This window comes from Lagenorhynchus albirostris, chromosome 20 (genome assembly GCF_949774975.1).
Source record: "Lagenorhynchus albirostris chromosome 20, mLagAlb1.1, whole genome shotgun sequence".
In the NCBI taxonomy this organism is placed as follows: Eukaryota; Metazoa; Chordata; class Mammalia; order Artiodactyla; family Delphinidae; genus Lagenorhynchus; species Lagenorhynchus albirostris.
In genome coordinates this window covers 12706797-12734463 of record NC_083114.1, presented here as the reverse complement: position 1 = coordinate 12734463, position 27667 = coordinate 12706797, and the positions used below count along the sequence as shown (strand labels likewise).

Here is a 27667-nt window from a genome sequence, read left to right as displayed (position 1 = left end):
TGCCTGTCTAGAGGGGGGTGGGGAGAGCTCTGGTGACCACAGCACACGTCCTCCCTCCCCTCCCTGTCCTGCCTTCTCAGGCTGCCAAGGGGGCCCTCTATGGAGACAGGCCCGAGGAAGGTCACCTAGAGTCTTTCCCTTGAGATCAAGACCTAGCCCTTCTTCAGGGAGGCAGCTGCAGATGACCTGTCACAACAGTTATCACAACATCTAGCTGCGTGGCACATACACAACTTTACTGAGAAATTTTATGTGTGGGGAAGCAGCTAAATGGTTTAACACCTAAATGGCGATGTAGGGCCAAGGGAGGTGGTGGTGTGTTTTTTTTTAATTGGAGAAATTACAGAACAGTTATGTACAAATGGAAAGTATCTAATAGGAAAAAATTAAAGATACAGGAAAGAGAAGGGACGTTTGCTGGAGTGATGTCCTTGAGAGGTGAAAGGGGCTGAAATCCAATGCGCAGGTGGGAGGGGTGGCCTTAGAGGGGAGCACAGCCAGAGCACCTGTAGGTACCAGAGGGAGGGCAGGGCACGGACACAGCGCAGGAAGGAAGGGCACTAATGCTCATCCGTCACCTTCCATTTCCAGGTGCTACAAAGAGCCTTGTGCCCCTCTGCACAGGCTGTTGCCTTTAGTCACTCAGCACCCCTTGAGGTGGGACCTGTTCCTTTCCCTCCCTGCAGGTGAAGCTCAGAGAGACTTAGTGGTCTGCACAAAGTCAAAAAGCTAGTAAGGAAAGGAACCAGGGTTTGAACCCACATCTGTCTGACTCTAAAGCCTGTGTTGCCCAGGGATGGGTCCCCCTGTGAGGCCTACCCAGGAGTGGAGCCTGGAGGTGTGGGGCATTGAGGAGAAGTTGGAGGCGTAGCTTGGATCACCAAACAGTGGACTCATGATGTCCAGAGACACTCCGGGAGACGGCGGGTCTCTTGTCAAGCTGGGTGAGGCTGGCACTGGCCTGGTTCCCTGGCAAGCCAGTATGAGCACTGCACATGCAGACTCTGCCCTGCATCCCCAGCAGGGCAAGGAAGATGGGTATGTGTGGTATGAACTTCATTTCTCTCACTTGCTTGGTTCCAGAGTATCAGGGCAGTGCTTTCTCCTCCCAGTGAAAGTCCGGGTGGGAGAGTTGCGTTCTTGTTTCAGGGCTTTGAACAAGGCTGAGTGCCACCCCCCTCAAAGCTGAAGCAAACCACCAGCATCACCAGTGCAGGCGGAAGGAAAAATGTACCCTTGTTACCATAGAAATGCTTGTTCCGCGTGGAGGCAGCCGTCACAAATCCCTGGTGGAAATAGCCGGCCGGGGAAGTGGGGAGGGGAGAGACGTAGGATGCCTGGCCTCGCCTCTTTGCTCCCCTCACTTCATCCGCTACAAGTGAAATGTTGACTCCCTCCATGGGCAGTTGAGGAAGTTCCTACTTAAAAAAAGGCCGCCCATCCTACCCATTCCTCTGTCTCCAGGGAGGCTGCTCCTCTCCTGGAAATCTTGGTTTCACCATCCAAGGCTTTTAAAAATTCTGCTCTGAGTAATGTCCTCCAAAACTCCAGGACCAAAACAAGCCACTTGTGGCTAGCTGCTCCAGCCAGCGCTTTCCTCACCTGGAAGCTGAACTCGCCTGTTGCACAGATGGCAGCTGGCAGAGGTGGGGAGCAGGGGACGCAGGACACACGTGCTCCTCCCATTATCAACCCCTCCTGGCTCAGAGCCTTGGGCCCAGCCTTCATGTCAGGCTGTGCTAACTGGGTGCTGTGTCCCTCTACTTCAGCCAACTGACCTACTTCTCTGAAGGCCATTCAGTGGGTCCCCCTATTACCAGGCTGGGCTTGTCCGGGCCCCTTGGCCGCTGAACACAGTTTAACTGTGGGTATGCGTGTGAGAGCCGGGGGTTGTTTCTGAGGCCCCCTGGGCTGACCGAGGACCCTTCTCAACCACTGCTGCGTTTCCTGGCACCCATGGCTTTAGTCCATTCTCGTGGGCTCCTGAGACACCTAAGCTCGTCCCAGCCCACTGAATTGTTTCTCCGGTCCCTACGCAGCTCAGATCACCAGTGGCTACCGTAAGCAGAGCCCAGATCATCCTGTGGGAGGGGCAACCAAGCTAATCTGCAGACCCTGTTTGCTGTGGGAGCTGGTGATGGGGTGGGTGCCCATGGACAGACCCAGCCTTTCTGAGTTTCATGACTTTCAATTCACCTCCAGGTTGGAGAGAATCTCTAGCATCCTTTCATGATGGAATTATTGTTATTATTTTTGATCGGTAACCTGGCTCAAATATCAAAACTATACAAAAGTTACACAGTGGGAAGTCTCACTCCTTTCCCTGCCCCCATTCACCCACTTCCCTTCCACCTACCAGTTTCCACACCAGTAATACTACCACTCTTCCTTCTTGTGCATCCTTCCAAGTTTTTTGTCCTGATTTTTTTTTTAATTCTATTCTTTGTTTACCCCACCCTTTTTGTAATCAAAAGGTATCATGCAGTCAAACTGCTCTGCATCTTGCTTTTGGAGACCTTTCCGTTATTAGTTCCTGGAGATCATTCTCATTCTTTTTCAGAGTGGCATAATATTATACTGTATGAATGTGCCGTATTTACTTAATCTGTCCTCTATTGATGGACAAGGGGATAGTTTCCAGTCTTCTGCTGTTGTAACTAAGTAAGTTTGATTGTATCTGTAAGCTAGATTCTCACAAGAGGGGTTACTAGGTCAGAGGTTATTTGCAATGTTCATAGACAGTGCCACATTGCCACCGTAGGGGGTCTTACCAATCCAGCAAGGTCTGAGAACATTCAGTAACTTCCCAAGTCCCTTCCCTCTCTATCTACTGATGTCTCCTCTGTTCTAAATTGGACCCCTTGGAATGGTTAAATCAGTAAGTAAGGAGTTTGTGGGAGGGGCCCTATAAGATTCCATTAGCACTCGTGGTCTCCAATCCATGTAGCATTTGTTGAGCCCCGTATCTTTTTTTTTTTTTTTTTTTTGAGGTAGGCGGGCCTCTCACTGTTGCGGCCTCTCTCGTTGCGGAGCACAGGCTCCGACGCGCAGGCTCAGCGGCCATGGCTCACGGGCCCAGCCGCTCCGCGGCATGTGGGACCCTCCCGGATCGGGGCACAAACCCGTGTCCCCTGCATCGGCAGGCAGACTCTCAACCACTGCGCCACCAGGGAAGCCCGAGCCCCGTATCTTAAGAGACTTTAGGGGCATGTCAGAGACTGGTGAGGGACAGTCCCAGGGCTTGTCTGGGCTGTAGTTCACTGCTTTTCCTTGGGACGATGGTGCAAGACCTTGTCAGGGTGGGATGTCCGCAGCAGGGTGCTAAAGTTAAAACTATTTCCACTCCTGCCCACTCCGAGTTGCAGTTCCCTGAGCCTTGCTGTCAGTTGGATAGGATGACAGAGTAGAAAGGGTACCCTGGGCTCATCCGGTACCATAGCTCCAAAGGCCACTGGAAGACCAACGTGGGGAGTGAGAGGATCATGCTTGCTGAGTCATGTCTGTTTCTCTGTTTCAATTCATTCACCCAAACCTTCCCATCCCAACCAGTGACCAAAAACAGTGTTGATTTTTATCAATTAGTACGTGTTTTTCTTATGTGAAGTGATCCAAATGATGTCAGGGCTGTCTCTCCCCTCTTTTGGGGCAACCAGAGTGGCTGCGGGTGGTGCTGGGAACCCTGAGACAGGGGCTCCTGAAACCTTCACTTCACGGCTGGGGACCAGGGCCCAGACAGCTCAGTTAGAAGGGGGATGATTTCGGCTGACGTGGTGCTTTGGCTGTGATGGGCGTCTCCTCCAGGGGCCTCTGTGTGATCTTCTCCCTGGAGAAGGGTGCTTGTTGGTCTGTGAGAGGGCCTCCTGGGGAGCACAGACAGCTGGAGAGTCGGGCATTATTGCTGATAGCTCTGCAACTGCAGTTCTGAGTGTGGTGTTCTCTGTATGTGGGGAGAGGCCAGGGGGATCTCTGTACTTGCATATCTGTAAGTGTCGATCAGTGGAAGTGTCTGTGGTTCCTCTCAACCCAAAAGTCTTAGAGCAGGGTTTTAAAACTTTCTGAGATCAGATACCCTTTTCAGAAACTAAAAGCCAAGGATCCTTTATCCAGAATAAAAACACTCACCTAAGCCTGCAGAAGCAGACCAGTGATTCTGTGTGCAGTTTTAGGGGGTCTCGAAGGTCTAGAAGCCTATCAACAAACCCTCTTAGGAGAGTAATTCTCAATTATATATTATCAGTGTCATTATATTATTATTTTGCCTACACACTGCACACAGTGACGTGCTCCTTCCCTCTGGGGGACAGCCCTGTGGGAATGGGGAAGGACTAGTATAGTTTGAACAACTAACTGGCCAAGGAGCCCGTGGAACCAGCTTAGGAATACCTGGCATAGAGGGTCGTTTACTTTGCTTGGAACATAGAGAGTTGAGACAGATTTTTCCCTCTGCAGACATCGCCTGGCACCTTGCCCGGGTTTCACAGAAGGAACTTAGGGGCCATGGGGTGAGTGGGGGCACTGGGTGTGTTGTTTGGGCTTCTCTCAATATTCCCTACTTGCAGTAATTGCTGAGGAATGCCTCCACCCACCCCAGAGAACCCTGAGGCCTGTGCTCACAGTCTTCCTGGCAGGCTGGGTGAGGCTAAGCTGCTGCCTGCATCCCCAGGCTCCCCAGCCTGGCTACATGGGCAGTCGCCTGGGGAAGGTAGGAGAGCTAATGACTCATTATCCCGGCAATTAGTCACGTCACCGAGGCACATGATTCTCTGCAGGACTGGTGCCACCTGCTGCTGCTCTGGCCTTGTTCAGTGCTGCCTTTCTCCCACTCTGATCGGGGAGTGCCGCCCCAGGAAATAGTCACCCCCTTCTTCCAGCTGTGGACTTGTAGCTGCAGCAGCCCCAGGACCAAGAGACTATGACAAAAAGGTCACTCACCTATGTATCTCAGGGCCACACAGGACCTCCAGGGACCAAGGGGACAGCCATGGAGGGGAATATGTGGACACTTAAGCAAAGATTCCCCCACATGTCCCATACGCACATGATACCTGTGGATACATCTGTCTGCGTACGCATGTGCTCATCGATATATGAACATGCCATGCAGGAAAGGCTGCAATTTGTGAAATAAAGTCCTCCGAGGCCTGACCTCCCAGGAGAGGGAGGGGGTCCTGTTTTGTTTCCCCTTCCCTGGGATGCTCTCAATGAACTGGCCAGCTTCCACATTGGCCCCAGGGACTCTCTCTAACTTCTTGACCTCAGTACAAGAGAGAGCCAAACAAAACTCTTTTATAGGTCATCAGTGACTGTCAGTAACAATGAAGGCAGAAAACAGGTGAGAGCCTCTGTTTTCGGTGATTATTTCCTAAGTCCAGGTTTCTTTCTTTTTTTTTTTTTTTTGGCTACACTGTGTGGCATGTGGGATCTTAGTTCCCCGACCAACTATCGAACCCATGCCCCCTGCAGTGGAAGCACAGACTCTTAACCACTGGGCCACCAGGGAAGTCCCCAGGTTTCATATTCTAACAACACTAGTCACAGTAAGCTTGATGGGGCCTCAGTTCCCCTGTTCCTAAGAGAAAGACACCCCCACCCACCTCTGGGGCAGCCTGTGATTCTCTCTAGTGTGTCCTCACCTCTCTCTGCCTGTGAGAGGACTTGCAAAAACCCAGCCCTTTACAGGTTAGCCATAGAACAGGATCTCGACAAAAAGAAATTAGGAGTCAGGAACCGACTTGCATCAAGAGCCTCCGGCATGAGGGGTTTACATACTTCATCTCATGTAACAATTCACACCAGTCCTAAGAAGTCTCCCCCATTTCACAGATGATAAAACTGAGGCTCAGAGCATCAAGTCACTTACCCATGTTTTCCAGAAGTAGTGAGTGGCACCACGCGTCAGACCCTGTTCTGACTCTCCACCTCCAGCCCAATCCCTGTAAAAAGAGTACCTGTGAAGTGAGGGGAGGCCTCCTCCCACCTGTGGGCCCCCAACATACCTGGAGGAGGTGAAAGGGGCTGGGCCAGTGTTTGGGGCCCTGTGTCTACACCCAGCTCTGCCACTCTGTGACTTCAAATCAGCTCTCTTCCCCTTTCTGGGCCTTTCCTTCCTCGGCCGGAAAACAATCAGCTTGTCCTCAGTAATGGCCAAGCCCCTCCTTCCCCCACACCTACACACTAAGTCTTTTAGAATCTGTATGTGCCCAGGGCAGCTCCCCACCCTCCCCCACCAAGCCCTTCATTCCTTCCTATGGGGCCTGTCTGCTGAAAGCAGAATCCAGACGGAGAGTGTAGGCCTAGCCCCTAAAAACATGAATGAATGAAGGGAAGCCCTCCCTGCACGGGAAGTAGAAATCCCTCACTGTCGGCTGCAGGGCTCGTCAGTAATTCAGGGCTGCTGTCAGGTCCGATCTCTGCAGTGGCTTCATCAATATTTCAGCTCCTTAGCAGAGCCTCGTTCCTTAGCAACCACATCATCTCTGCTCTACAGGAGGGCTGCCAGGCTGTGTGCTCCCTACATCCCCTGTCCTGCAGGAGCTGTCCGTGCTTGCCCTCACGGGCAGGGGGTGGAGCCACCCATGCCAACTGGCACTGGCAGCTTTGTCCTCAGAGCCTCAGGGCGATGCTGCATACAGGAGGCACATACATCCCAGATGAGAGAGAGGGACAGGGACCGTGTGGCACAGCAAAGCCCCCGCAGGTCCACGCTGGGCAGGAGCGGGGAGGGGCCCGCGGGAGCATTTTGGAGAGAGGTCAGGGTGTGTCTCCGTGGCCTGTCTTAAGCCCGAACCTCACCCCCTAGTCTTAGCAGAGCCAGGGCCTGCCCTCGCCTCTCTGCGCTCCATAGGTATGGGGGAGGGGAGTGTTCCTCTCGCTCCCGCTCTCGCCCAGGCTCAGCTGCTGCTCCCGTTGTGGCCCAGGTGCGGTGGAGGTTTGCCTCCTGCATCAGCTGAGGCGCCGTGCCGCCGGCTTCCTGCGCAGTGACAAGATGGCAGCCCTGTTCACCAAGGTGGGGAAGGCGTGCCCGGTGGCTGGGGAGGTGTGCCACAAGGTGCAGGAGCTGCAGCAGCAAGTAGAGGGCAGGTAAGCCCTGCACCAGCCCCTCCCGTGCCTCCCTTCTGCTCTTTCCATTTGCTGTTTCTTGCAGGGCCTTACCTCTTGGATGACGGGCCAGCCTAAGGGTGGGGGTGGGGGGTGGCCCTTTCAGGCACAAGGTCCTGTCCACCACCTCCAACCCCCCATCCCAATCAGTCCTCTGGGTTCTTGTCTTGCAGCTCCAAACTCCGCTCCCAGTGCCACCAGTCTGCGATGAGGCTTACCCCCAAGCCCTCCCACTCCTGAAGCCCACCCCCTCTTTGCAGGAAACCCTTGGCGGGCAGCCGGGAGACCCAGCAGAGACAGGGCTCTGCCAGTGGGAAGGCCCCAGCCCTCAGCCTGCAGGCCTTGAAACACATATGGGTACGCACAGCGCTCATCGAGAAAGTGCTGGACAGGGTCGTGCAGTACCTGGTGGAGAACTGCAGGTGACTGCCCCTCCCTGAGCCCACCCCTCCCTGTGCTGGACTGCCCACCACAGTCCATGGGCATGTGCCATCCCCCCGTAGCATCCCGAAAGCAGAGACCACACCAGGCACCCCCAAAGCTCAGTCCTTGTGGACTCATTTCTTCTTGGTAACTGACATGAGTTTGATCCTTGTGGGGATGTATCTCCTTGGTGAGCTTGACGGCCATGGAATGAGTTCCGGAGCCCCAGTGGTCGCCCTGTCTGTCTCTCCCCTGGCAGCAAGTACTACGAGAAGGAGGCGTTACTGGCAGACCCTGTGTTTGGCCCCATCTTGGCCTCTCTTCTAGGTAAGCCTAGTAGCAGACAGGCCTGCGCTGGGCCAGTGGGGGCTCCAGGGCAAGTGCTGAGCGGGCATCCCTGAGCTGGCTGTCCCTGTCTCCACAGTGGGACCCTGTGCCTTGGAGTACACCAAGCTCAAGACAGCCGATCACTACTGGACCGACCCCTCGGCTGATGAGCTGGTCCAGAGGCACCGTATCCGGGGTCCCCCGAATCGCCAGGACTCCCCTGCGAAGCGCCCAGCCCTAGGAGTAGGTGTCACTCTTCCCACCCTGTGCTCACCCAGGATATGCCCCTGGGCCTTTGGGGAGGAGCAGCTGGGCTGTGTGCTCCTGGCAGATATAGGCTGGGCCTCGGAGATGCCCAGGGTAGTGGCCACCCCAGGAGAGCCTTTTCCCCACACTGGCGCTCACATAAATGCCAGGAGCACAGAGCTGGTCCGTGGCTGAGAGCAAACTGGGGACAGGAAGGACCCTTGGGGTCAGCTAGAGAGGGTCTGCAGGGAGGCCTGGGGCTGACCCCCACGGCTGACTTCCTGGGGCTGAGAGCAGAGCCGTGACTTTGTGCGCAGATCCGGAAGCGGCACTCAAGTGGCAGCGCATCGGAGGACAGGCTAGCTGCCTGCGCCCGTGAGTACGTGGAATCCCTGCACCAGAACTCGAGGACACGGCTGCTCTACGGCAAAAACAATGTGCTGGTACAGCCGGTAGGAGAGCCTAACGCCCGGCCCTCCTCTCCCTTTTCCAAAGGCACCAAGACCTCCAGCCACATTCGTGCCTTTTCCCAGGGGCTTGACTAGAGAGAAGGGGGAGAAGGGCCCCACCCACTACTTCACTGTTTCATAGCCTCACGCCCAGCCTTGAGCTGGCAGGAGCCAGGAATGGCATCTGCTCTGGCCAGCTGAGAACCAGGCCGTCCGGGAGTAGGAATGTCAGCCAGCAGGCAGAGTGAACGCCCAGCTTGGGTATGGCTGGCCCGGACACGCCTGGCATCCAGGAGGCTGACAGGACAGAGCCAGTGGCCCCAGGCCAGCCAGAGGAAGGAGGCACCCACATCTGCGTGTGGCACGTGATGCCCCCTACTTCCTCCTGGCCCCCAGTCCAGGATCCTGTGACTGGCCTGGCCTGGCCTCCCTGCACGCACCTGGAGCTCCTTTTCCGTAGGCCATCCCCAGGAGCCTCTCAGGCCCTCATCTTCTCCATCTTCTGGTGTGTCTGCTCCCTGCAGAAGGGGGACGTGGAGGCTGTCCCTGGCTACCTCTCCCTGCACCAGTCCGCAGGCAGCCTGACTCTGAAGTGGACCCCCAACCAGCTCATGAACGGGACTCTGGGGGATTCCGAGCTGGAAAAGAGGTGGGGGCTGTGGGACTTCCTCCAAGGAGCCTCGCTCCCGGGCGGGGGATGGCGAGACCCAGCCTGCTCCAGGGGGCAGGCCTCACTCCTTATCCGATGCCAAGAACTGCAGGGGGAGGCAGCCTGGACAGGTTCCCGAGCTCTCTAGGACTGAGCCGGGCCTGGGCACGGAGAGGTTTGCCTGAGCCAAGCTCTGGGCAGCTGAAACTGCCAGGCTCTGTGCCATGAGGACAGCGTGGGGCCCAGAGGGACAAGGTGGCTGGCCGAGGTCACATTCTCGGCTACGGTCAGGGTACTAATAGTAGTACCCTGAATACTACCATTCCGGGTAGTCTCACGGGTGTCGGGGCCAGGAGATGAGGAAGGTGGGATGGCGGGTCTTGGGACACGGCGACACCAAACTGGTTCCTTTCCAGTGTTTACTGGGACTACGCCCTTGTTGTGCCCTTCAGTCAGATTGTCTGCATCCACTGCCACCAGCAAAGTGAGCCTCCCCTGTCCTGGGCACAGGGGTGAGGGGAGAGAGCCTGCGCCGTGCACGGACTTCCTGTCCCCCTCCTTCCGTCCCCACGCTCCCACCCCACTGTCCTCCTACCCAGCCTCACTGGCCCACATTCACCCCCCAGAGAACGGCGGCACCCTCGTGCTGGTGAGCCAGGATGGCATCCAGAGGCCACCACTGCACTTCCCGCAGGGGGGCCACCTGCTGTCCTTCCTGTCCTGCCTGGAGAACGGGCTTCTGCCTCGAGGACAGCTGGAGCCCCCACTCTGGACCCAGCAGGGGAAGGTACCTCGGGGCTTGGGAGGCTCTGGGGGTGGGGGGGTGGGGGGTGGGTTCTCCGCCCACCTGCTGGCCTCCCGTCCTTTCCCCACACGGAGCTCTTAGGAGCAGCCTAGCGGGGTGGGGGGGGCGGGGGGGGCGTGGATTGGACCCCGCCCTGGGCAGGCTGACCACCCACCCCTCTCCCCGCAGGGGAAGGTGTTCCCCAGGCTACGGAAGCGCAGCAGCATGCGGTCCGTGGACGTGGAGGACGTGGGCTCGGGGCGGGCCACCGACTACGTGTTCCGGATCATTTACCCTGGCCACAGGCATGAGCACAGTAAGTGTCCCAAACGTCACTCGTGGAGGAAGAGAGAGGTGGGGGCGTAGTGTCACCCAGGGGGCCGCAGGCAGGGTCCACTGCCCAGGCCCGGTTAACCCAGGCAGGTCTTTACTCAGCCTCTCACCGGACCGTCCCCCCCGCAAATCATCCCTCGGAGAAGTGGCCTCTTGTCTACCTAGCTGTCTTCTCCCCACCTCGTGACCCCGGGCTCTCGGCTCAGCCAATCCAGGTGTCGCTGTACAATATTCTCTTGGTCATCCTTTCATGCCCTGCCCCAGGGAAAACATGCGGTGAGGCTACACATAGAAGGTGGAGAACTCTTGGTTTCTTTTCAGCCTGCCGCCTGACCCCCACAAGGCGGCCTGGGTGCAGGGTCAGCGCGTCTTTATAGATGGTGCAAATTGTTCACTGACTCTGCTAGAGCCAGAACCCTCCCCCAACCAGCTACTGATGAGGGGAGCATTAGGAGTAGGGGGGCGTCTGGGGTGAGATTTGGAGCTGCAGTGGGAATCTGTGGGGCCAGGAGTTGAAAGGTGACTTGACCCTCATGGGTCCTGCCCCACGTGGACATAACCCCTCTGGGCCCCAGGGGGCTTGTCCATAGGCATCTACCAAGACACGAGCTCCCTTTCTGGTCAGAGCACTGCTGTTGCCCATAGGTTTCTCCAGGCCAGAATGGCTGATCTCGGGGATAAGGTCATGGAATTCACCAGCCCAGAGCACTTATTGCCAGCCAGACCACCTGCTCCCAAAATGTGCTAACTCGTGCCAATAAGCTGTCGACAAGTTGTCTCCGTATTAGTGGACAAATTGCCCAGACTTCAAACACACGGCCACAGTGCGAGTTCTCTGTTACCAGGCTCAGAGGGCAGGAGACCTGGGGCCCCCTTCCCTCCCAGGAGTGCCTGATAAAGAGGAGGCTCAGCTTTGGCCAGAACGTGTCTGCAGACCTGGCCTTTAACCTCAGGCTCTTGCTTGCCTCAGATTTTGTAGCTTCCGCTTGCCCTCTTCAAGCCTTGGTACTTCCCAGTTCCAGTCACTTCAAGGAGCTGAAGCCCAGCGGGGTGACCCAGGCTCCTGGAGAGCAGCTCTGGGAAGCCCTTAGAAGGTCGGGTTTATAGTCTGAAGCGGGGGATTTGGGGTAACCCTCAGATGTGGTTCAGCTTGACCATGACACGAGCCGAAGAGTGACTGGGATCCACCTGCCAGCAGTCATGCCCCGCCTCAGCCAGGGCTGGGGAGTCCCTGTCTTCCACTACCCTGGCGCCCCCATCAGTTCTCTCTCTTCTGTTCTTCCTAGAGAGGGCATCCTCCAAGAGTGGAGCTCTGAAGCTTCCGCCGGGTCCTCACCTTCTTCCATACTTTGCCCAGTAACTCATCTAAAGACTCTCAGGTCCCCCCTTCCCCTCTTCCATGCCCTGCAGGCTCAAGGTGACCCAGACTCCATTCTGCTCTCCCTAAGGAGGGAGTGCGGACCCTCCTGCCCCGGGACTAGGGTCCTCATGCCTCTGCATCTCTGCTATTCTTTTTGAGCAGTCACTATTAACTACCACCACCTAGCGGCCAGCCGCGCGGCCTCGGTGGACGATGATGAGGAAGAGGAGGATAGACTACACGCGATGCTCTCAATGATCTGCTCGCGGAACCTCACAGCTCCCAATCCGATGAAAGGTTTTTATCCCTCCCCCTCTCCCTGACCCACCCCGTCCTCCCGCCCCACCCCCCTGGGCCCACCTGCCACCCACCGCAGGGGCTCAAATGGCAGTGTTGGCATTATGGGACTTGCACCCAGAAGGCAGATCAGGGAGGGTGGAAGGAGGTGCTGGCAGGAGGGGACAGTACAAAATGCAGTTGACTCTGGGCTCCCCATTGAACGTGAGGAGAGGGCTTTGCACCCGAGAGGGAAGAGATCGACTGGTGGGAAGGTCTGATTATCTGGTTCCCTGTTGGAAAGGAATGGCTCTCTGAGAGCCCTGTTCCCACTCTGGAGGGGTCATGCTGGCAAACCCAGGACAGTGTCTCTTTCTTTCTCTCCTGCTGGCTGGGAAGACGGGCCCTGTGCCTCTGACTCCCGACTTAACGGAAACAGGACAGAAGTACCAGGCCCCTCTTTAGCAGGGGTAGGGGCTGGACGGCTCATGGGGACAGGAGTCAGCTGTGGTCAGGTGAGGGGTCAGGGTCACCGTGGAAAGAGACCCGGGGCTCAGTTTACCCAGCTGGTACTTCAGCATGAAATCTAGAAATATCTGTGCCAAGGATATAAGACAGGTGTGTTCCCGCCCTCATGGACCTGACTCCAGGGTTACCGAGGCCCCCTCATTGGAAATGACAGGACAGTGCCCACAGCTCCTCTGTCCACCACTCAGTGCAGAGCTAGACTTGTAGAGAGGGACTGGTCAGGGGACCAGTGAAGGCCAGGCCCAGGTGTTCAGGGAAGATTGCTTCTGAAGGGCCGAGGCCACCTGTCTTGGAGTTTAGGGGAGGCTCCCCACCCCCACCATTCCCATGCCACAGGTGAATTTCTTTTTCTTCATTAAAAGTATTTATTGTCCATATAGGAGCTAGCGGGAAAGGCTTCGTCTCTCTTTTCTATACTCTAAGAATGACCAATTAAATATATAATCCCCAACCTTTTAGGAGATGAGGGTAGGGTTTATACAACAAGTAGGAGAAGAAAGTTAAGACACCATTGTCCAGAATGAAGTGTCAACCCATCTCTATTTCATCAGACCTTAATGCAAACATGGAACCCTTTGATCCAATTGCCCTACCAAAGCACCTTGGTGCAGGGGGCATGACTGCTATCCATAGCCACGTCCAACTGCAGACATTACAGCCAACGCGCGGAAGTCAATAGATTTCTATTAAATACACACACACACACACACACACACACACACACACACACACACACACACACACACACACACACACACACACACACACACACACACACACATACACATACACCACACCCCTAATTTCAGCTTCTTTTAAATATTGGAACATTGAATTTGTGAGGCAGATTATTACAGTAATATCTTCCAATTTGTTTATGCCTCCCTGAATCCATTTGAATAATTCCCTACCATTCTTCTAACTAATTTACAATTTTTTTTTTTTTTTTTTTTTTTTTTTGCGGTACGCGGGCCTCTCACTGTTGTGGCCTCTCCCGTTGCGGAGCACAGGCTCCGGACGCGCAGGCTCAGCGGCCACAGCTCACAGGCCCAGCCGCTCCGTGGCATGTGGGATCCTCCCGGACCGGGGCACGAACCCGTGTCCCCTGCATCGGCAGGCGGACTCTCAACCACTGCACCACCAGGGAAGTCCCTAATTTACAGTGTTGTGTTAGTTTCAGGTACACAGCAAAGTGATTCAGTTATATATATATATTCTTTTTCAGATTCTTTTCCATTATAGATTTTTACAAGATATTGCATATAGTCCCCTGTGCTATACAGTAGGTCCTTGTTGTTTATTTTATATATAGTAATATATATATGTTAATCCCAAACTCCTAACTTATCTCTCCCCTCTGCCCCTGGCCACAGATTAATTCCTTCTCCCCTTTCCCTGCCCCTACAGGGGGCGTCTAGGAATATGTGACACTCTCCTTATGCTTCCACAAAATTCTACCAAAGAACCCAATTCCTTAGCTCAGCCACCAAGCCTGTAATGGGCGGCCAAGTCCACGGCCTAGAACACACCTAGCACACCCTCAGCACAACTGCCAACTGCCCCCTTACCCATCACATTCCTGTCCTTGTGCCGGCCCTCGCTCCCAGCCCTTCCAGTGGGACCTGCAGGCCAGCTGGTGGGAACTCGGGGGAGCCTCCTCACTTGTCATGTGTTTTGCCTGCCACCTGGTTCCTTGCAAACCTGGGCTTGAGGCTGATGCTTATTTCCAGGTTAGCTGACTTGGAGCCGTGTGGGGAAGCTAAGCCAGGAGAGCCAGGGAGCCCCTTCTCGCCCCACAAATTATAGTCAGGCTGGAGGCTGTGGTGGGGCGGGAGTCCCAGTAGAGCCCCTAATTAGTGGACCTGGAGACAGGAAGCCATCCCTGGCTGCTCTTAAGAGCTGAGGCCTCCAGGGTCAGAGAAACTTACAGGGTCCAGAGGCCTCGGGGCTTGTTTGGGCATCCTCTTGGGGAACTCAGGGGTCAGACCGACCCAGTGTGTAGCCCCTGGGACCCCAACACTTGAGAAAGGGGAGGAGGTGTGGAAGCAGAATCAGCAGGTGGCTGGGGAGATGGTATGGGAGCCCCCGTCTCCACTCCAGTCCGTAATGACAACACTGTTGAGTCCGTTCTGCTAGCCGTTGCTTTCCAGGCCTGCGACATGCGTGACTTGTGCATGTGAATCAAGTGGCGGGTGTCCAGACTCTCCTTCCCCCCCTCTCCTCCTTTTCCCGCTGCCTCCCCACAGAGCAGAGATGCTGTTCACTCTAATTCTGCTCCAGGCCAGGCACCTTTCACTCGGAGTCTTAGGGGCTGTGGGGTTCAATCACCCTAATTGTTTTGCTTCAAACTTTCCTCACGCTCAGAGGAGAGAGTCAGAGTCAAAGCTGGCCCGGCAGACCCCCGTCCAGCCTGCTGCCCCTCGCCCAGTCACTCCAGAGCTCCGGCTGTCTGCACTGGGTTAATTCAGAGATGCAGTGTTCAATGCTGGCTGGTTCAGCTCCTTCCTGGAGAATTAAGGTGAAGAGCATTGACCCAGGAGTCTGCCTTGGTTGGGCCCTGCTTTCTGGGCATGCACTCGTTTCCCTGTGTGCCCACCCTCTGCACCTGGCAACCCCCTGCCTGCCCGCCTGCTACCTGCTGCCTACCTGGCTGGGCCTGCTCCTGCCACACACACTGCCCGCCCACCCCACCCCCCCGGCTCCTCCCACCACTGGCCTCTCTCCTGCCTGCTGCAGGGGCCTGAGCTGGGCTCCTGCCCCATCCCACCTGCATTTGCCCCCTCCTTCTTCTTCCCAGAGTCTCAGGCATGGCTTGCAACCCCTCACTCCCAGAGCCGCAGCCCCTCCACACCAAGTGTGTTCCCTTAATTTGCCTCCTGGTGGAGCTGAGGGGCCAGATATCTATAAAAATCCCAGCCGTGGGTCTGGGGAGAGAGCCCTGCGGCCAAGACAGGGCAGCCCCTGAGGGGACTGGAGGGGGTCAGCTCAGCCCTCCCCACCAAGGCACACCCAGAGCTGGAGTCTGGCTCCCACAAAAACCAGGCCTAGGTCTGCTCCAGACTCACAGCAGGCCAGGGCCCAGACCATAATTCACAGAAAAGAACTACTGCTTGAAAGAAGTCTATCACACACACAGCTCTCTCTCTTTCCTTGTCTTCTTCACTCTTCTCTTTCTCTCCCTCCTTCCTGGCGTCATCTCCTGGTCCTTTCACTTTCTGCCCTTACTGTGCTTCATCTTTGTGGCTCACTGGACCTGCCAGAGTCCCCCACGAGCAGTGCCTGCCCCACGTGGGCCTTCGAAGCTCTCAAGGGTCTTGAGTTCTGATTCAGCCTAGCTGGGCTGGCTGAGGAGGCTTGGTCAGCTGCGGTGTAAAATTGTCCAAGGAGCTGTCTTCTGAGGCTGCACCGGGCACATTCTTCTGGATGGTGGAACGTGCATGCCCAGCTGCCACCCTCATCCCCACAGTGGCCCGGCAGCCCTGGAAACTTTGCCCTTCCTGCCAGTTCACCTGCGTGTTTGCAGGAGGCCACCATGCAGTGCAGTCAGGCTAGGCAAGGATGGAGAACTCACCCACTGCTGCGAACTTGGGGGCACCTGGCCTGGGCAGGGAGCACTGCTCCTGCTTAGCCACTGGCCGCCAGGTCTAGAACCCTCGGGGATGAGGTCTGTGGACCAGGACTGGTGGCTCAGGGGTCCTTCAGGGGCTTTGATCAGTGGGCGCTCCTGGCATGGGAAGGTTCAAAGTTTGCAATGTTCCAGGCACCTTCCTGCACATCCCAGAGTTTGCCCAAGAGGACCAGGCTGAATCCTGGAAGGCCAAGGCGGCTGGCAGCATTTCAGAGAGCTCAGGCTTTTCTTGTTCCTTCTTTTTTCTCCTCCCTCTAGAAAAACAAGTGTCTATTCCATTGCTTATAGCAAGATGGAGAGAATAGACACAATCATCCATGACTCAGTGAAAGTATCTTACCATGTTCAGAAAGACTAGGTGGACGCTGGGAAGTGTCAGGCGCCCTCTCTCTCCACCACTTCCAACTCTGGGCTCTGGACCCTGGGCCAGGCAGGCACCACCCCTGTGGTTTTCCACCAATGGGTGACTTCATGCTGCAGCTCTAGGCACAGAGGTGGGCATGCTGCAGGGTACTTGGGGGAGGAGACCTGCCGGGCCCTGACCATGACCCCCTTCCTGCCCTCAGATGCTGGCGACATGATCGAGATGCAGGGCTTTGGACCCAGCCTGCCAGCCTGGCACCTGGAGCCCCTGTGCAGCCAGGGCTCTTCCTGCCTCTCCTACTCCACCAGCAGCTCCCCATACGTATCCCCCAGCCACTGCAGCTGTGTCCCCGACCGGTGAGTGGGTGTGTCCATCCGTGTGTATGTGTCCGTCTGTCCTTTGGGGCTGTGTCACTTGCCTGAAGGGTGATCTCTAGATGGACACACCTGGGTTCAAAGTTCATTTCTGCTCCCCATGTGACTTTGACAAGCTGCTGAGTCTCTCTGAGCTTCTCCATGTCTGAGCCTCAGTTTCCTCCTCTGTAAGATGGGGATAATACCCCCTTCTCCCTAAGGTACTTGTGAGGACTGAATGAGGTCTATGACCCACGTGAGTGCCCAGCGCTGTGCCTGGCACAGAGCAAGTGCTCAGTACCTGGAGCTCCCCAGGTGGACCTGGATCCTGCCGTCAGGCTGCCGTCTGAGGACACTCAGCAGGTATCCGGGCATCTGCCACGTGCCAGGACCAGCGTGTGAATGGCATTTGTGTGAGGGTCACGTGCCCACACTTGATGCTTGCCGACGGCTTTTTCACCACTTGCACCTGTTGACCCTCGGATGGCTCTCTCCATTTTCACATGAGGAAACCAAGATTCACTGACATGAAGTTAGTTGCCCAAGATCCCCTGGGTGGTTGGGGGCCAGGCTGGGCCCCCAGCAGCTCTACCCAGGGTAGCTGGCAGGGCCAGGGAGCCCTTGACATGCTTCTGGGCTGTAGATCCGGCTCCCTGCGCCACCCGGCCTCTGAGCCAGAAGGTCCTTCCTTCTCACGCTTCCCTCCAGAGGAGCAGCCCTGAGTCAGGTTGATTCCACAGGTTGCCCCTCAGGCTGCTGTGTGAGAGCATGAAGAGGCAGATCGTGTCCCGGGCCTTCTATGGCTGTGAGTGTGGGGTGAGGTGGGGCCGCAGGGGGTGGGAGCAGGGGCAGGGGGAGGCACCGGGACAGAGGGTCACGGCCTCCCGGCTCCCCCCGCCCCCCCCCCCACAGGGCTGGCATACTGCCGCCACCTGTCCACGGTGCGGACCCACCTGTCAGCGCTGGTGCATCACAACATCATCCCACCCGCCCGGCCACCGGGGGCCTCGAGGGGCCTCACCAAGGACATGTGGAGCAAGTATCAAAAGAACGAAAAGGTGCATGCTCTGGGGTGCCAGGGACCGAGGCCGGCTCGAGGGGCTGGGGGCCAGCAGGGAGCGCAGACCAGCCTGCTCTGTGAGTGGCTTTCACAGACTGCATGGGCGTTCAGGTAAAAGGTGGTCCAGGGTCAGAGGTGACAGGCCAGGACTGATGGCCTTGGAGTGCCTGGGTCAAGGTAGAGCCTCACAACTAGTCCTGTGGGTTTCCACAGGAAGGGGACTGGACAGGAAGTCCATTCTGCTTCTGCATTACTCCACGACCTTGAGGAAACCCCCTCGTCTCTCTGGGCTCCTTTTCTGCCCTGGAAGGAAGCAGGGTTGAAGTAGATCTGCATCCAGCTCTAGTCTGGGGGCAGGGAGGATGTGACGGTCCCATAGCTGGGTTTGCCTGGGTTTCAGCAGAGTGACCAAACGAATCACCGTCCCCAGCCCCAGCTCTCAGGGCATGGGGTCGCCGAGCTGGGCTGCAGAGACTGCAGGGGCTGCATAGTCTTCCCCCCCTGGGTCCCTCAGAACTACAAGGAACTGGAGCTGCTGCGGCAGGTTTACACTGGTGGCGTGGAGCACGAGATCCGCAAGGACGTCTGGCCGTTTCTGCTTGGCCACTACAAGTTTGGCATGAGCAAGAAGGAGATGGAACAGGTAAGGGGAGCCTGTTCCCCATGGGGGTAGGGAGATGGGGAGCCAGGCCATGGGAAGCAGGGAGGGGGCCTCAGAAACCTCAGCCTCTTCCCAGCCAGAAAGGAACAGGGCAGAGGAAGATGTTAGCAGGGGGGCCCCACTGTCTTCACCCCGAGGCCCGACCCTAGTCTCCAGCTGTCCCAGGAGGACAGCTGCAGAGGAGGACCTGGTGCACCCCTCCCGCCATGGTCACGCTGTGGTCTGAGTACAGGTGGACACAGTGGTGGCAGCGAGGTACCAGCGGGTGTTGGCGGAGTGGAAGGCCTGCGAGGTGGTGGTGAGGCAGCGGGAGCGGGAGGCTCACCCAGCTACGCTCACCAAGTTCTCCTCAGGCAGCAGCATCGACAGCCACGTGCAGCACCTCATCCACCGAGACTCCACCATCAGCAATGATGTGAGCCCGAGGGGACCTGGGGGCCGGGGGCGGGGCCACCAGCGCTGTAGGCCTGCCCTCTAGTGTTCGCTGGCAGTGGAGCCCTGGAGAACAGCTTAGTGCGTCTGTGTCTCATTTTCTTCCACTGAAAAATGGGATGACGGTCCCCTGCTGCCCACTTCTCTGGGTGTTGCAGGAATAAAATGACATGGCGCGCTGTGTTCTGTTCTAATGGACTAGCAGAGGGGGATAAATTTATGGGGCATTAGGGAGGCTCTCCCTCTTTGTAGAGAGAGCTGAAGGCTAGGAATGGGCCTCCCTAGGTTCTAGTCCTAGGTCCACTAGTGACAAGATGAGTGACTTCTCTTCCCATCTCTGGGCCTCAGTGCCCCCTCTCAGCTCTACTCTCCTCTGATTGCAGAAGCTCCTGCAAGAGCTGTTGGCCAGAGACCAGGGGAGCACTTAACAGCAGTCCCACCTTATAGAGTTGACTATGCAAAGCCAGTTCACAGCCTGTGTGGTTCTTCTGGCCTCACCCCTGACTTTTAGGTGAACATCAAGTCCCAAACTATGGCTGCTGGGCCCAACCAGAACTGATAAGTTTCAGTTTTCAGGACATTGTTTCATTAACTTACGTTTTTTCTTTAAAATTGCCTCTTTAGATAGTGTATATTCTTGTTACTTAACTCCTTACTAATACTAACAGATAACTCAAATTGCAGCAAGACTTAAAGGAATATAACCAAGGTACACTCTCCTTTCCATGGGCTTTGTTCTTAATCCCCTATTTGTGAACATAACACTCTTTCTGCTTTGGGTTTTGTAAAATCCTGAGTCTGTACCAATGCCCCAGCTGCTTAGCTTATGGACTCAAGTATCCTTTCTCACTGGCACTATTCTGAGGCTCTGAATTGCCTCAGAATCATGGCCGTACCTGACACTAACCGAACAGTGCTTCACGCTTCTTGCCCAAAGTGAAAAGTCTTTTTAAGCATTCCCTTCCCTACATAGTCCAAATAGAAAAACAAAACGAAACAAAACTGTATGTATGTGTCTCTTCTTTTCCCTGTGACTTACCTGTGGGAGTGTGGACTGTTTCAATCAGTAGAATATGTTTCTTTTCACTTCTTACCTCTCCTCAGTTTGTCTGCAGCTAATATAACCGATTAGGTACTTGCTAGAGAGGTTTCCTGCCTTCTACAGAACAGTCAGTACTGAAAATAAGGAAGAACTTATTTTTCCTAACCCCTCCAGTTGCCGCATCCATAGGCTGCCCCAGAGGCCACACCAAAGACACTATGGAAGCTGTCCTGACCCGAGGCAGCCTCATGACTTCTGTGTGTGTAGAGTGACACTTACGCTGGCCATCGAGCGTCCAGGCCTCCGGTTCCCCTTCTTCCCTGCAGCAGCCACAGGAAGCGCGTCACACTTTTTCTCACCAGTGTGAGACCAGATGGGGCTGGAGACGGTGTTTTCATGTTTTCCTGGAGCCTGGTCAGCTGGGTCACAGGGGGCACTTGGCACCCGGGGGGAGGCAGCGCTAGAGGCCATGGGGTGGGAGTGGGGGTGTGAGGAGACTTCTCCATCCCTCTCAGCTCTGACCCAGGAAGGAGATGCCGAGCTGAGGGACGGTGCTGGAGTGCAGGTGTGAGCCCCGCCACCTTTGCCCCCACCAGGTGTTTGTCTCTGTGGATGACCTGGAGCCTCCAAGGCCCCTGGGCCCCGAAGATCCCAGACCAGAGCCTGAGCAGGGGGCGGGGGCCGGGCCCACTGGCAGCACCATGGTGGAGCAACCGTCGGTGGAGTTCGACTCTCCAGACTCAGGACTGCCTTCCTCCCGCAATTACTCCGTGGCCTCGGGCATCCAGTCGAGCATAGATGAGGGCCAGAGCATGGGCTTTGAGGAGGAGAACGTAGGTGGGGAGGAAGGCTCTGACGGGCTGGTCCCTGCAGCCCAGGTCTCCAAGCCTCAGGACCCCAGCCAGGAGGCCGCGCGGGCCGGCGAGCTGGAGGCCGGGGAGGAGCTCGCCGCCGTGTGTGCTGCTGCCTACACTGTATGTGGTCGTTCCCCAGGCACTGCTCTCAGCGGTCCCAGAGGCTGGGGTTAGGGGCTGGTGGGGCAGAGGGTGGGGTGGCCTGGACTGTCCTGGAGGGAGGCACTGAGCCCATCTCTCAGCAACCCCACAGGACTCTGTCCTCTGAGTCCCTTGGTTCCCTGCCTTTGCTGCCTTCCTTTATTGGGGCATCACCTCCGGCCCCCAACTCACCCCTGAGGGCCCTCCGCTCCTCCAGATAGAATTACTGGACACCGTGGCCTTAAATTTGCACCGCATAGACAAGGATGTGCAGCGATGTGACCGCAACTACTGGTACTTCACACCCCCCAACCTCGAGCGGCTCAGAGACATCATGTGCAGGTGCCACTGTGGGGCTGGGCTCCGTGGGAGGCAGGGGCCCTGCTCTGTGAAAGGTTAGACCCGGCAGCGCCCTGCTCCCCTGCCCTGTCCCCGACTCACGCTCGGCTCCCTCCGTCTGCTGTGCCCCCCACCCCACCCCCTCATCATTCTCGAGGTCTTTCAGATCTCAGCTTTGGCCGTGCTTATCCAGGAAGCCTTAGAGGACCCCCGCCCCGCATGTCAGGTGGTGATGGCCTGTCCAGTCTGTCTCCCTGAGCCCCTGAGGGCCTTGAGGACAGAGGCTATGGGTGGTTCGCCGTTGTGCTCCAGTGCTTTAGGGTCGCAGAAAGTCTGACCTCTGGGGAGCAGGCTGCTCTAGGGGCCGTCTCCCTAGGAGTTCTGGGGGGGGAGGGGAGGATGGCGCACACCCACAGTGACTCTCCTTGGCATTTCAGCTACGTGTGGGAGCACTTGGACGTGGGCTACGTGCAGGGCATGTGCGACCTGCTGGCGCCCCTCCTGGTTGTCCTCGACAATGGTGAGGAGGGGGTGTTGGATTGGGCCTGGGCTGACCCAAGCTGGAGAAAGGAAAAGGGGACGGCATGGTCTTCATGGGTGGGCATGTGAGCCGGCCCTGTCCCCCCTGCGGACTGAGGCTTTGGGGTCTCCTGCCTTGCCGGCCTCACGCCCACCTCCCCACAGACCAGCTGGCCTACAGCTGTTTCAGCCACCTCATGAAGAGGATGAGCCAGAACTTCCCCAACGGGGGTGCCATGGACGCCCACTTTGCCAACATGCGCTCCCTCATCCAGGTGAGGCTGGCAGCAGCCCGGGGGCAAGTGACCGGGCAGCGCTGGGCTTGTTCATCAATCCACGGGGAGACCGGGGAAAGCTCCCAAAATGTTTTTTACGTATGCGTAGTTTCTTTCATTAACGCCCCCACACACACCATTGTCAGCCTTACTAATTGAGGAGTGTCAGCGTGTGAACGCTTATGCTCATGAAAGTTCTGGCGAGTAGCGCGGTTGATGATGAAATCACCCAGAATGTGGCATCATTCCAAAGAGTACATCCCAGAGAGACAGGTGGGGCTACAGAGTGCAGCCTGGACGGGAGGGGCGGGAGCAGCTGCTAGGCAGCCAGGGAGGCCCCACGGAGGGGCCTGGGCGGCAGGGCGCTGGGGAGAGGCAGCATGGGTTCAGTCTGGCTCCCGTTCTCCACTCAAACCAGATCCTGGACTCAGAGCTGTTTGAACTGATGCATCAGAATGGAGACTACACCCACTTCTACTTCTGTTACCGCTGGTTCCTGCTGGATTTTAAGAGAGGTGAGAGGCGGGCTGGAGAGTGGGCCTGGGGTCAGGGGCGGTGGGAGGGCCCTCTTCCCCGAAGTCAGTGGTTCTCAACCCACACTGTATTTTAGAACCCCCTGAGGAGCCCTGGGCCCCACCCAGCCCCAGACTTCCTAAGTGTGGTGATTTTAAAAGCCATTAGGTGAGTCCACAGCGCAGCTAGGGTTGAAAATCACCCAAATGCAATGGTTTTCAGAACCGTTTTCGAACCAAATCTTCCCGAGCACCAAGGCCTATAAAAGGCTGCTCTAGTGCGACGTGGCCTCTGCAGGAGGCCAGCGTGCAGGAACTACAAGGGCAAAGGGTGGGGCCTTGGTCTGGGGCAGAGAACTGCTCTCCTGGAGCGGCTCCTGTGGTGGAGAGAGTCCCAGGACTCTGGCCCCTGGAGCTCTGTCTCAGCACGAGGCTCTGTCCAGAGGCCTGTGGACAGCCAGGCCCAGACTCAGCCCCTCGCCGTCCCCAGAGCTGCCGTATGAGGATGTGTTTGCTGTGTGGGAGGTGATCTGGGCAGCCCGGCACATCTCCTCGGAGCACTTTGTCCTGTTCATCGCCCTGGCCCTGGTGGAGGCCTACCGAGAGATCATCCGTGACAACAACATGGACTTCACTGACATCATCAAGTTCTTCAACGGTAGGAGCCACTTGGCCATTCCGGCTGCCTCAGCAGGGCCGTGGGGGCCTCCACTCCTGGCCGGCGCAGGGTTTGGGGGGCCCTCGGGAATACTGCCCTGCCCCGTGAGCAGATGTGGCAGCAGAGCGGGGTGGGCAGCCCCAGGGCTCCTCCCAGACTGCCGCCCCCGCTCAGTTATCCATGTTCCCCCCAGAGCGGGCGGAGCATCACGACGCCCAGGAGATCCTGCGGATCGCCCGGGACCTCGTCCACAAGGTGCAGATGCTCATAGAGAACAAGTGAGGGCTGTGGCCAGGGGGCAGCAGCCCACCAGAGCCTGGGCTCCGGGCCCCTTTGGTCCCGTAGAGGGAGGTGCAGGCGCGGCACAGCCAAGACTGCCCCAGCCCCCAGCCGACCCACCTGCCCAACTGTATTCCTAACAAAGCGCTTGTGAGCCTGGGATCGGACTCCGGGCAGTGCTGGCCCTTCAGGGCGAGTCAGGGGCCAGGATGCCCTCAGGTCAGGACCGGGGAGGGAGGGGTCAGCCTCAGGGAATGGCTGCCTTGGGGGACACTTACCCTGCTCCCCTCTCAAACACCTGGGGATAGTCCCACTGCCACTGGCAGCCCCAGCCTGGACAGCTCCCCATGGCCTCTCCTGGGGCCCTGGAGAGTTAGGAGGGCTGTAGTTGCCTGGACCCTACCTGGGTGGGTCAAGGGGACTCTGTGCTGTATCTCTTCTGAGCATCCCTCTGCAGGCCCAGTGCATGTGCACGCACCAGCCCCAGTTAGAGCAGCCGGAATGGCTGCCGGTTTGGGTGTGTGCCTTGGGTGCAGGAGACCTGGGCTGCGTTCCAGGCCCTCCCCTGAGACTGCGGGACAGCCCAACAACATGGGCCCTGGGTGGGAGCAACCCACCTCAGCAGCACTGCCACTGCCTTTGGCCACCCGAGGTGACCCCATGCACCACCACCCCCGGCCTATACAGTGCACCCATGTGTATCTGTAGTCTCAGTCTTACCACCCCGCTCTTGCTTTATGCATTAGATGCATCCCCGAAAACTGTGTATCCGTGATCCCTTTGCCAGCAGAATGACCTGGGATGTGGCAGAAGCACTCGCTCTCCAGGCTGATTCTTTAGGGAGGCAATCCTGTCATGGCCTCCTCTCAGGGACGGGCTCCAGAGCCTGGGGCAGCCCATTGCCTATCCCAGGCATCTGCTGAGTCCCTGAGGTGGAGGGGAGGGTGCTTGGATCTCCCCAGCTTGTCTTTGGTGAGAAGCAAGGCTAGCTCTTCCTTCCACATGCTTCTCAGGATGCCGAGGACGCTAGGGACCCACAAACCCCCTTAGAGGACCCTCACTCGTGGAGGTGCTAGGAAGGGCCCAGCTCCTGACCCCAGGCCTAGTCACACTGCTTGCTCTGTCATCCCCACTTCCCGTCTCATCAATACATGCAGGATAGGCCTTGTTCTGGGGCCAGGAGGCCACTCTGCCCCGGGGTTGGGCCTGCCCAGCTATCACTAAGGTCTGCAGACTTCCTGCATTTGAGAAACATGAGAAAGGGCCCAGCCACCCCTCTGCATCCAGCACAGTCTCCCCAGCCCAGCCCTGCCCCGGGCACTGCACCACCTGTTTGGAGGCCAGCCTGCCCCATTGCCCACCCACCAGGTGAGTCCTTGGCCTCCACCAAGCACAGTGGCCGTTGTGTGCCTGCCTTAGTGACTCAGTGGTTTTTTGAGGAGCAGCGTGTGTATGTTTTTTGGCTCAGAAACTATACTCGTCAATGTAACAGACCAATAAACACAGCATTTGGCAATGCTTGAAGCTCTGGTGGCTATTTGTGGGCTGGCACTGGACCGTCGGTGTTTGTGTTGGGGAATTCTGTAAGCTCTGGATTGAGTGGTAAAGAGGGCCAGCCCCACAAGGCAAGGATGGTGAAAAGAGAGAACCAAAGCTTCCAGAAGAGAGGGGCCTTGGCTGTGGAATGGTCCAGGGTGATAGCCAGACTCTAAGTACCTAGAGAGTTGAAGTAAGTCAGAAAGAGAAAGGCCTAGACTGACCAATGGCCTCTCCAGCCTCTGGATGGCATGTAAGTCCCTGCCCCGCCCCGCCCCTTTCCAGCCTTTCTGCCCCCTGAGCTGGAGCTTGATGGGGAACCTACAAGACCTCCCGGCCTCTCTGGCCTTGGCTCCGGCCCATTGAGCACTGTCTTTGAGATGCCTGCTTCAGGCGGGAGTGTGGAGGGTGTAGCGGCAGGAGAGGTCAAACTGAGGCATGGAGAGTGCTGGACTCAAAGAGCAGGTTCCCATCTGCCTTCCCCCGCCTCAGAGGGCCACTGCCCCATCAGCCACAGTTCCAGAGAGGGCTGCAGTCACCAGCATGTTGTTTGGTGTAGAGGACACTAGCTTTCTGGGCACTAGGGCCTGCTGTCAACTCAGAGCTGCCCAGGCAAGGAAACCAGTTCACACCAGGAACCCTGTGGCCAGGACCTTATAAGCCCCCTCAAGGAAGCTCCTCTCCACCCCCTAGCTGACCTTGTAGCCTGGAGCAATCAGAATTCCCTCTGCTGTAACATCTATTCATGATTAAAAACTCTTACCAAAGTAGGTATAGAGGGAACGTATCTCAACATAGTGAAAGCTATTTATGACAAACCCATAGCCAACGTAATACTCCATGGTGAAAAGCTGAACGCCTTCCTGCTAAAATCTGGAAAAAGGATGCCCACTCTCACCTATTCTATTCAACACAGTATTGGAAGTCCTAGCCACAGCAATCAGGCAAGAAAAAGAAAAAAGTATCCAAATTGGAAAGGAAGAGGTAAAATTGTCAGTATATGCAGATAACATGATAACTATATAGAGAGAACCCTAAGGACTCCACACAAAAGCTACTAGAACTGATGAACGGAAAGCCCAGAAATAAACCCACACACCTACGGACAATTAATCTTCAATAAAGGAGGCAAGAGAATGGAGAAAAGACAGTCTCTTCAGCAAGTCGTGTGGTGGGAAAGCAGGACAGCCGCATGTAAATCAATGAAGTTAGAACACTCCTTCACACCACACACAAAAATAAACTCCAAATGGCTTCAAGACTTAAATATAAGACATGACACCATAAAACTCCTAAAAGAGAACACAGGCAAAACATTCTCTGACATAAATCATACCAATGTTTTCTTAGGTCAGTCTCCCAAGGCAATAGAAATAAAAGCAAAATAAACAAATGGGACTTAATCAAACTTATAAGCTTTTATACGGCAAAGGAAACCACAAACAAAACAAGAAGGTAACCTACGGACTGAGAGAAAATATTTGCAAGTGATGCGACCAACACAGACTTAATCTTCAAAATATACAAACAGCTCATACAACTCAACAACAAAAAAACAACCCAATCGAAAAATGGGCAGAAGACCTAAATAGTCATTTCTCAAAAGAAGACATACAGATGGCCAATAGGCACATGAAAAGATGCTTAACATTGCTAATTATAAGACAAATGCAAATCAAAACCACAATGAGGTATCACCTCACACAGGTCAGAATGGCCCTGGTTAAAAGGTCTACAGTCCAATGCTGGACAGGGTGTGAAGAAAAGGGAACCCTCCTATGCTGTTGGTGGGAATGTAGTTGGTGAAGCCACTATGGAAAACAGTACGGAGGTTCCTCAGAAAACTAAAAATAGCGTTGCCATATGATCCAGCAATCCCACTCCTGGGCACATCTCCAAAGAAAATTCTGATTTGAAAAGATACATGCACTCCAATGTTCATAGCAGCACTATTCACAATAGGCATGACATGGAAGCAACCTAAATGTCCACCAACAGATGAATGGATAAATAAAAGGTGGTACATGTATACAACGGAATACTACTCAGCCATTTAAAAAAATGAAATAATGCCATTTGCAGCAACATGGATGGACCTAGAGATTATCATACTAAGTGAAGTCAGACACAGAAAGACAAATACCATGTGATATCACTTATACATGGAATCTAAAATTTGATACCAAAACAGACTCACATAGACAACAAACTCATGGTTGCCAAAGGGGAAAGGGGGTGAGGGAGGGATAAATTAGGAGTTTGGGATTAGCAGATACAAACTACTGTATACAAAAATAAACGACAAGGGACTTCCCTGGTGGTGCAGTGGTTAAGAATCCGCCTGCCAATGCAGGGGACACGGGTTCAATCCTTGGCTGGGAAGATCCCAAGTGCTGCAGAGCAACTAAGCCCGTGCGCTGCAACTATTGAGCCTGCTAAGCTCGTGCGCTGCAACAAGAGAAGCCAACGCAATGAGAAGCCTGCGCACCACAACAAAGAGTAGCCCCCGCTCGCCACAACTAGAGAAAGCCCGCGCACAGC

At 56.0% G+C, this 27667-nt stretch overlaps 1 protein-coding gene across 11 annotated transcripts in view; it reads left to right on the top strand.

Annotated features, from left to right (window-relative positions):
- SGSM2 (small G protein signaling modulator 2) overlaps positions 1-25108 on the top strand; it is a 37118-nt gene extending 12010 nt beyond the window's left edge. The window contains exons 3-25 of one of the 11 annotated variants that reach the window (XR_009537480.1): positions 6918-7080; positions 7359-7520; positions 7781-7848; positions 7946-8091; positions 8412-8546; positions 9068-9192; positions 9609-9676; positions 9819-9979; positions 10166-10292; positions 11832-11966; positions 16668-16821; positions 17559-17623; positions 17731-17876; positions 18393-18521; positions 18772-18954; positions 20610-20987; positions 21226-21350; positions 21785-21867; positions 22032-22141; positions 22560-22656; positions 23179-23311; positions 23505-23566; positions 24337-24399. Coding sequence is in view for 10 of the 11 variants with exons in the window: in XM_060133584.1 (XP_059989567.1) it covers positions 6918-7080; positions 7359-7520; positions 7781-7848; positions 7946-8091; positions 8412-8546; positions 9068-9192; positions 9609-9676; positions 9819-9979; positions 10166-10292; positions 11832-11966; positions 16668-16821; positions 17559-17623; positions 17731-17876; positions 18393-18521; positions 18772-18954; positions 20610-20987; positions 21226-21350; positions 21785-21867; positions 22032-22141; positions 22560-22656; positions 23144-23311; positions 23486-23730 (3173 nt within the window). In the remaining variant the exon portion in view is untranslated. Of the gene's footprint in view, positions 1-5292; positions 5333-6917; positions 7081-7358; positions 7521-7780; positions 7849-7945; positions 8092-8411; positions 8547-9067; positions 9193-9608; positions 9677-9818; positions 9980-10165; positions 10293-11831; positions 11967-16667; positions 16822-17558; positions 17624-17730; positions 17877-18392; positions 18522-18771; positions 18955-20609; positions 20988-21225; positions 21351-21784; positions 21868-22031; positions 22142-22559; positions 22657-23143; positions 23312-23485 lie in introns of all 11 variants that reach the window. The other 10 variants (XM_060133586.1, XM_060133589.1, XM_060133591.1 and 7 more) reach the window with 10 other exon arrangements.
- The last annotated feature ends 2559 nt before the right edge of the window (positions 25109-27667 follow it).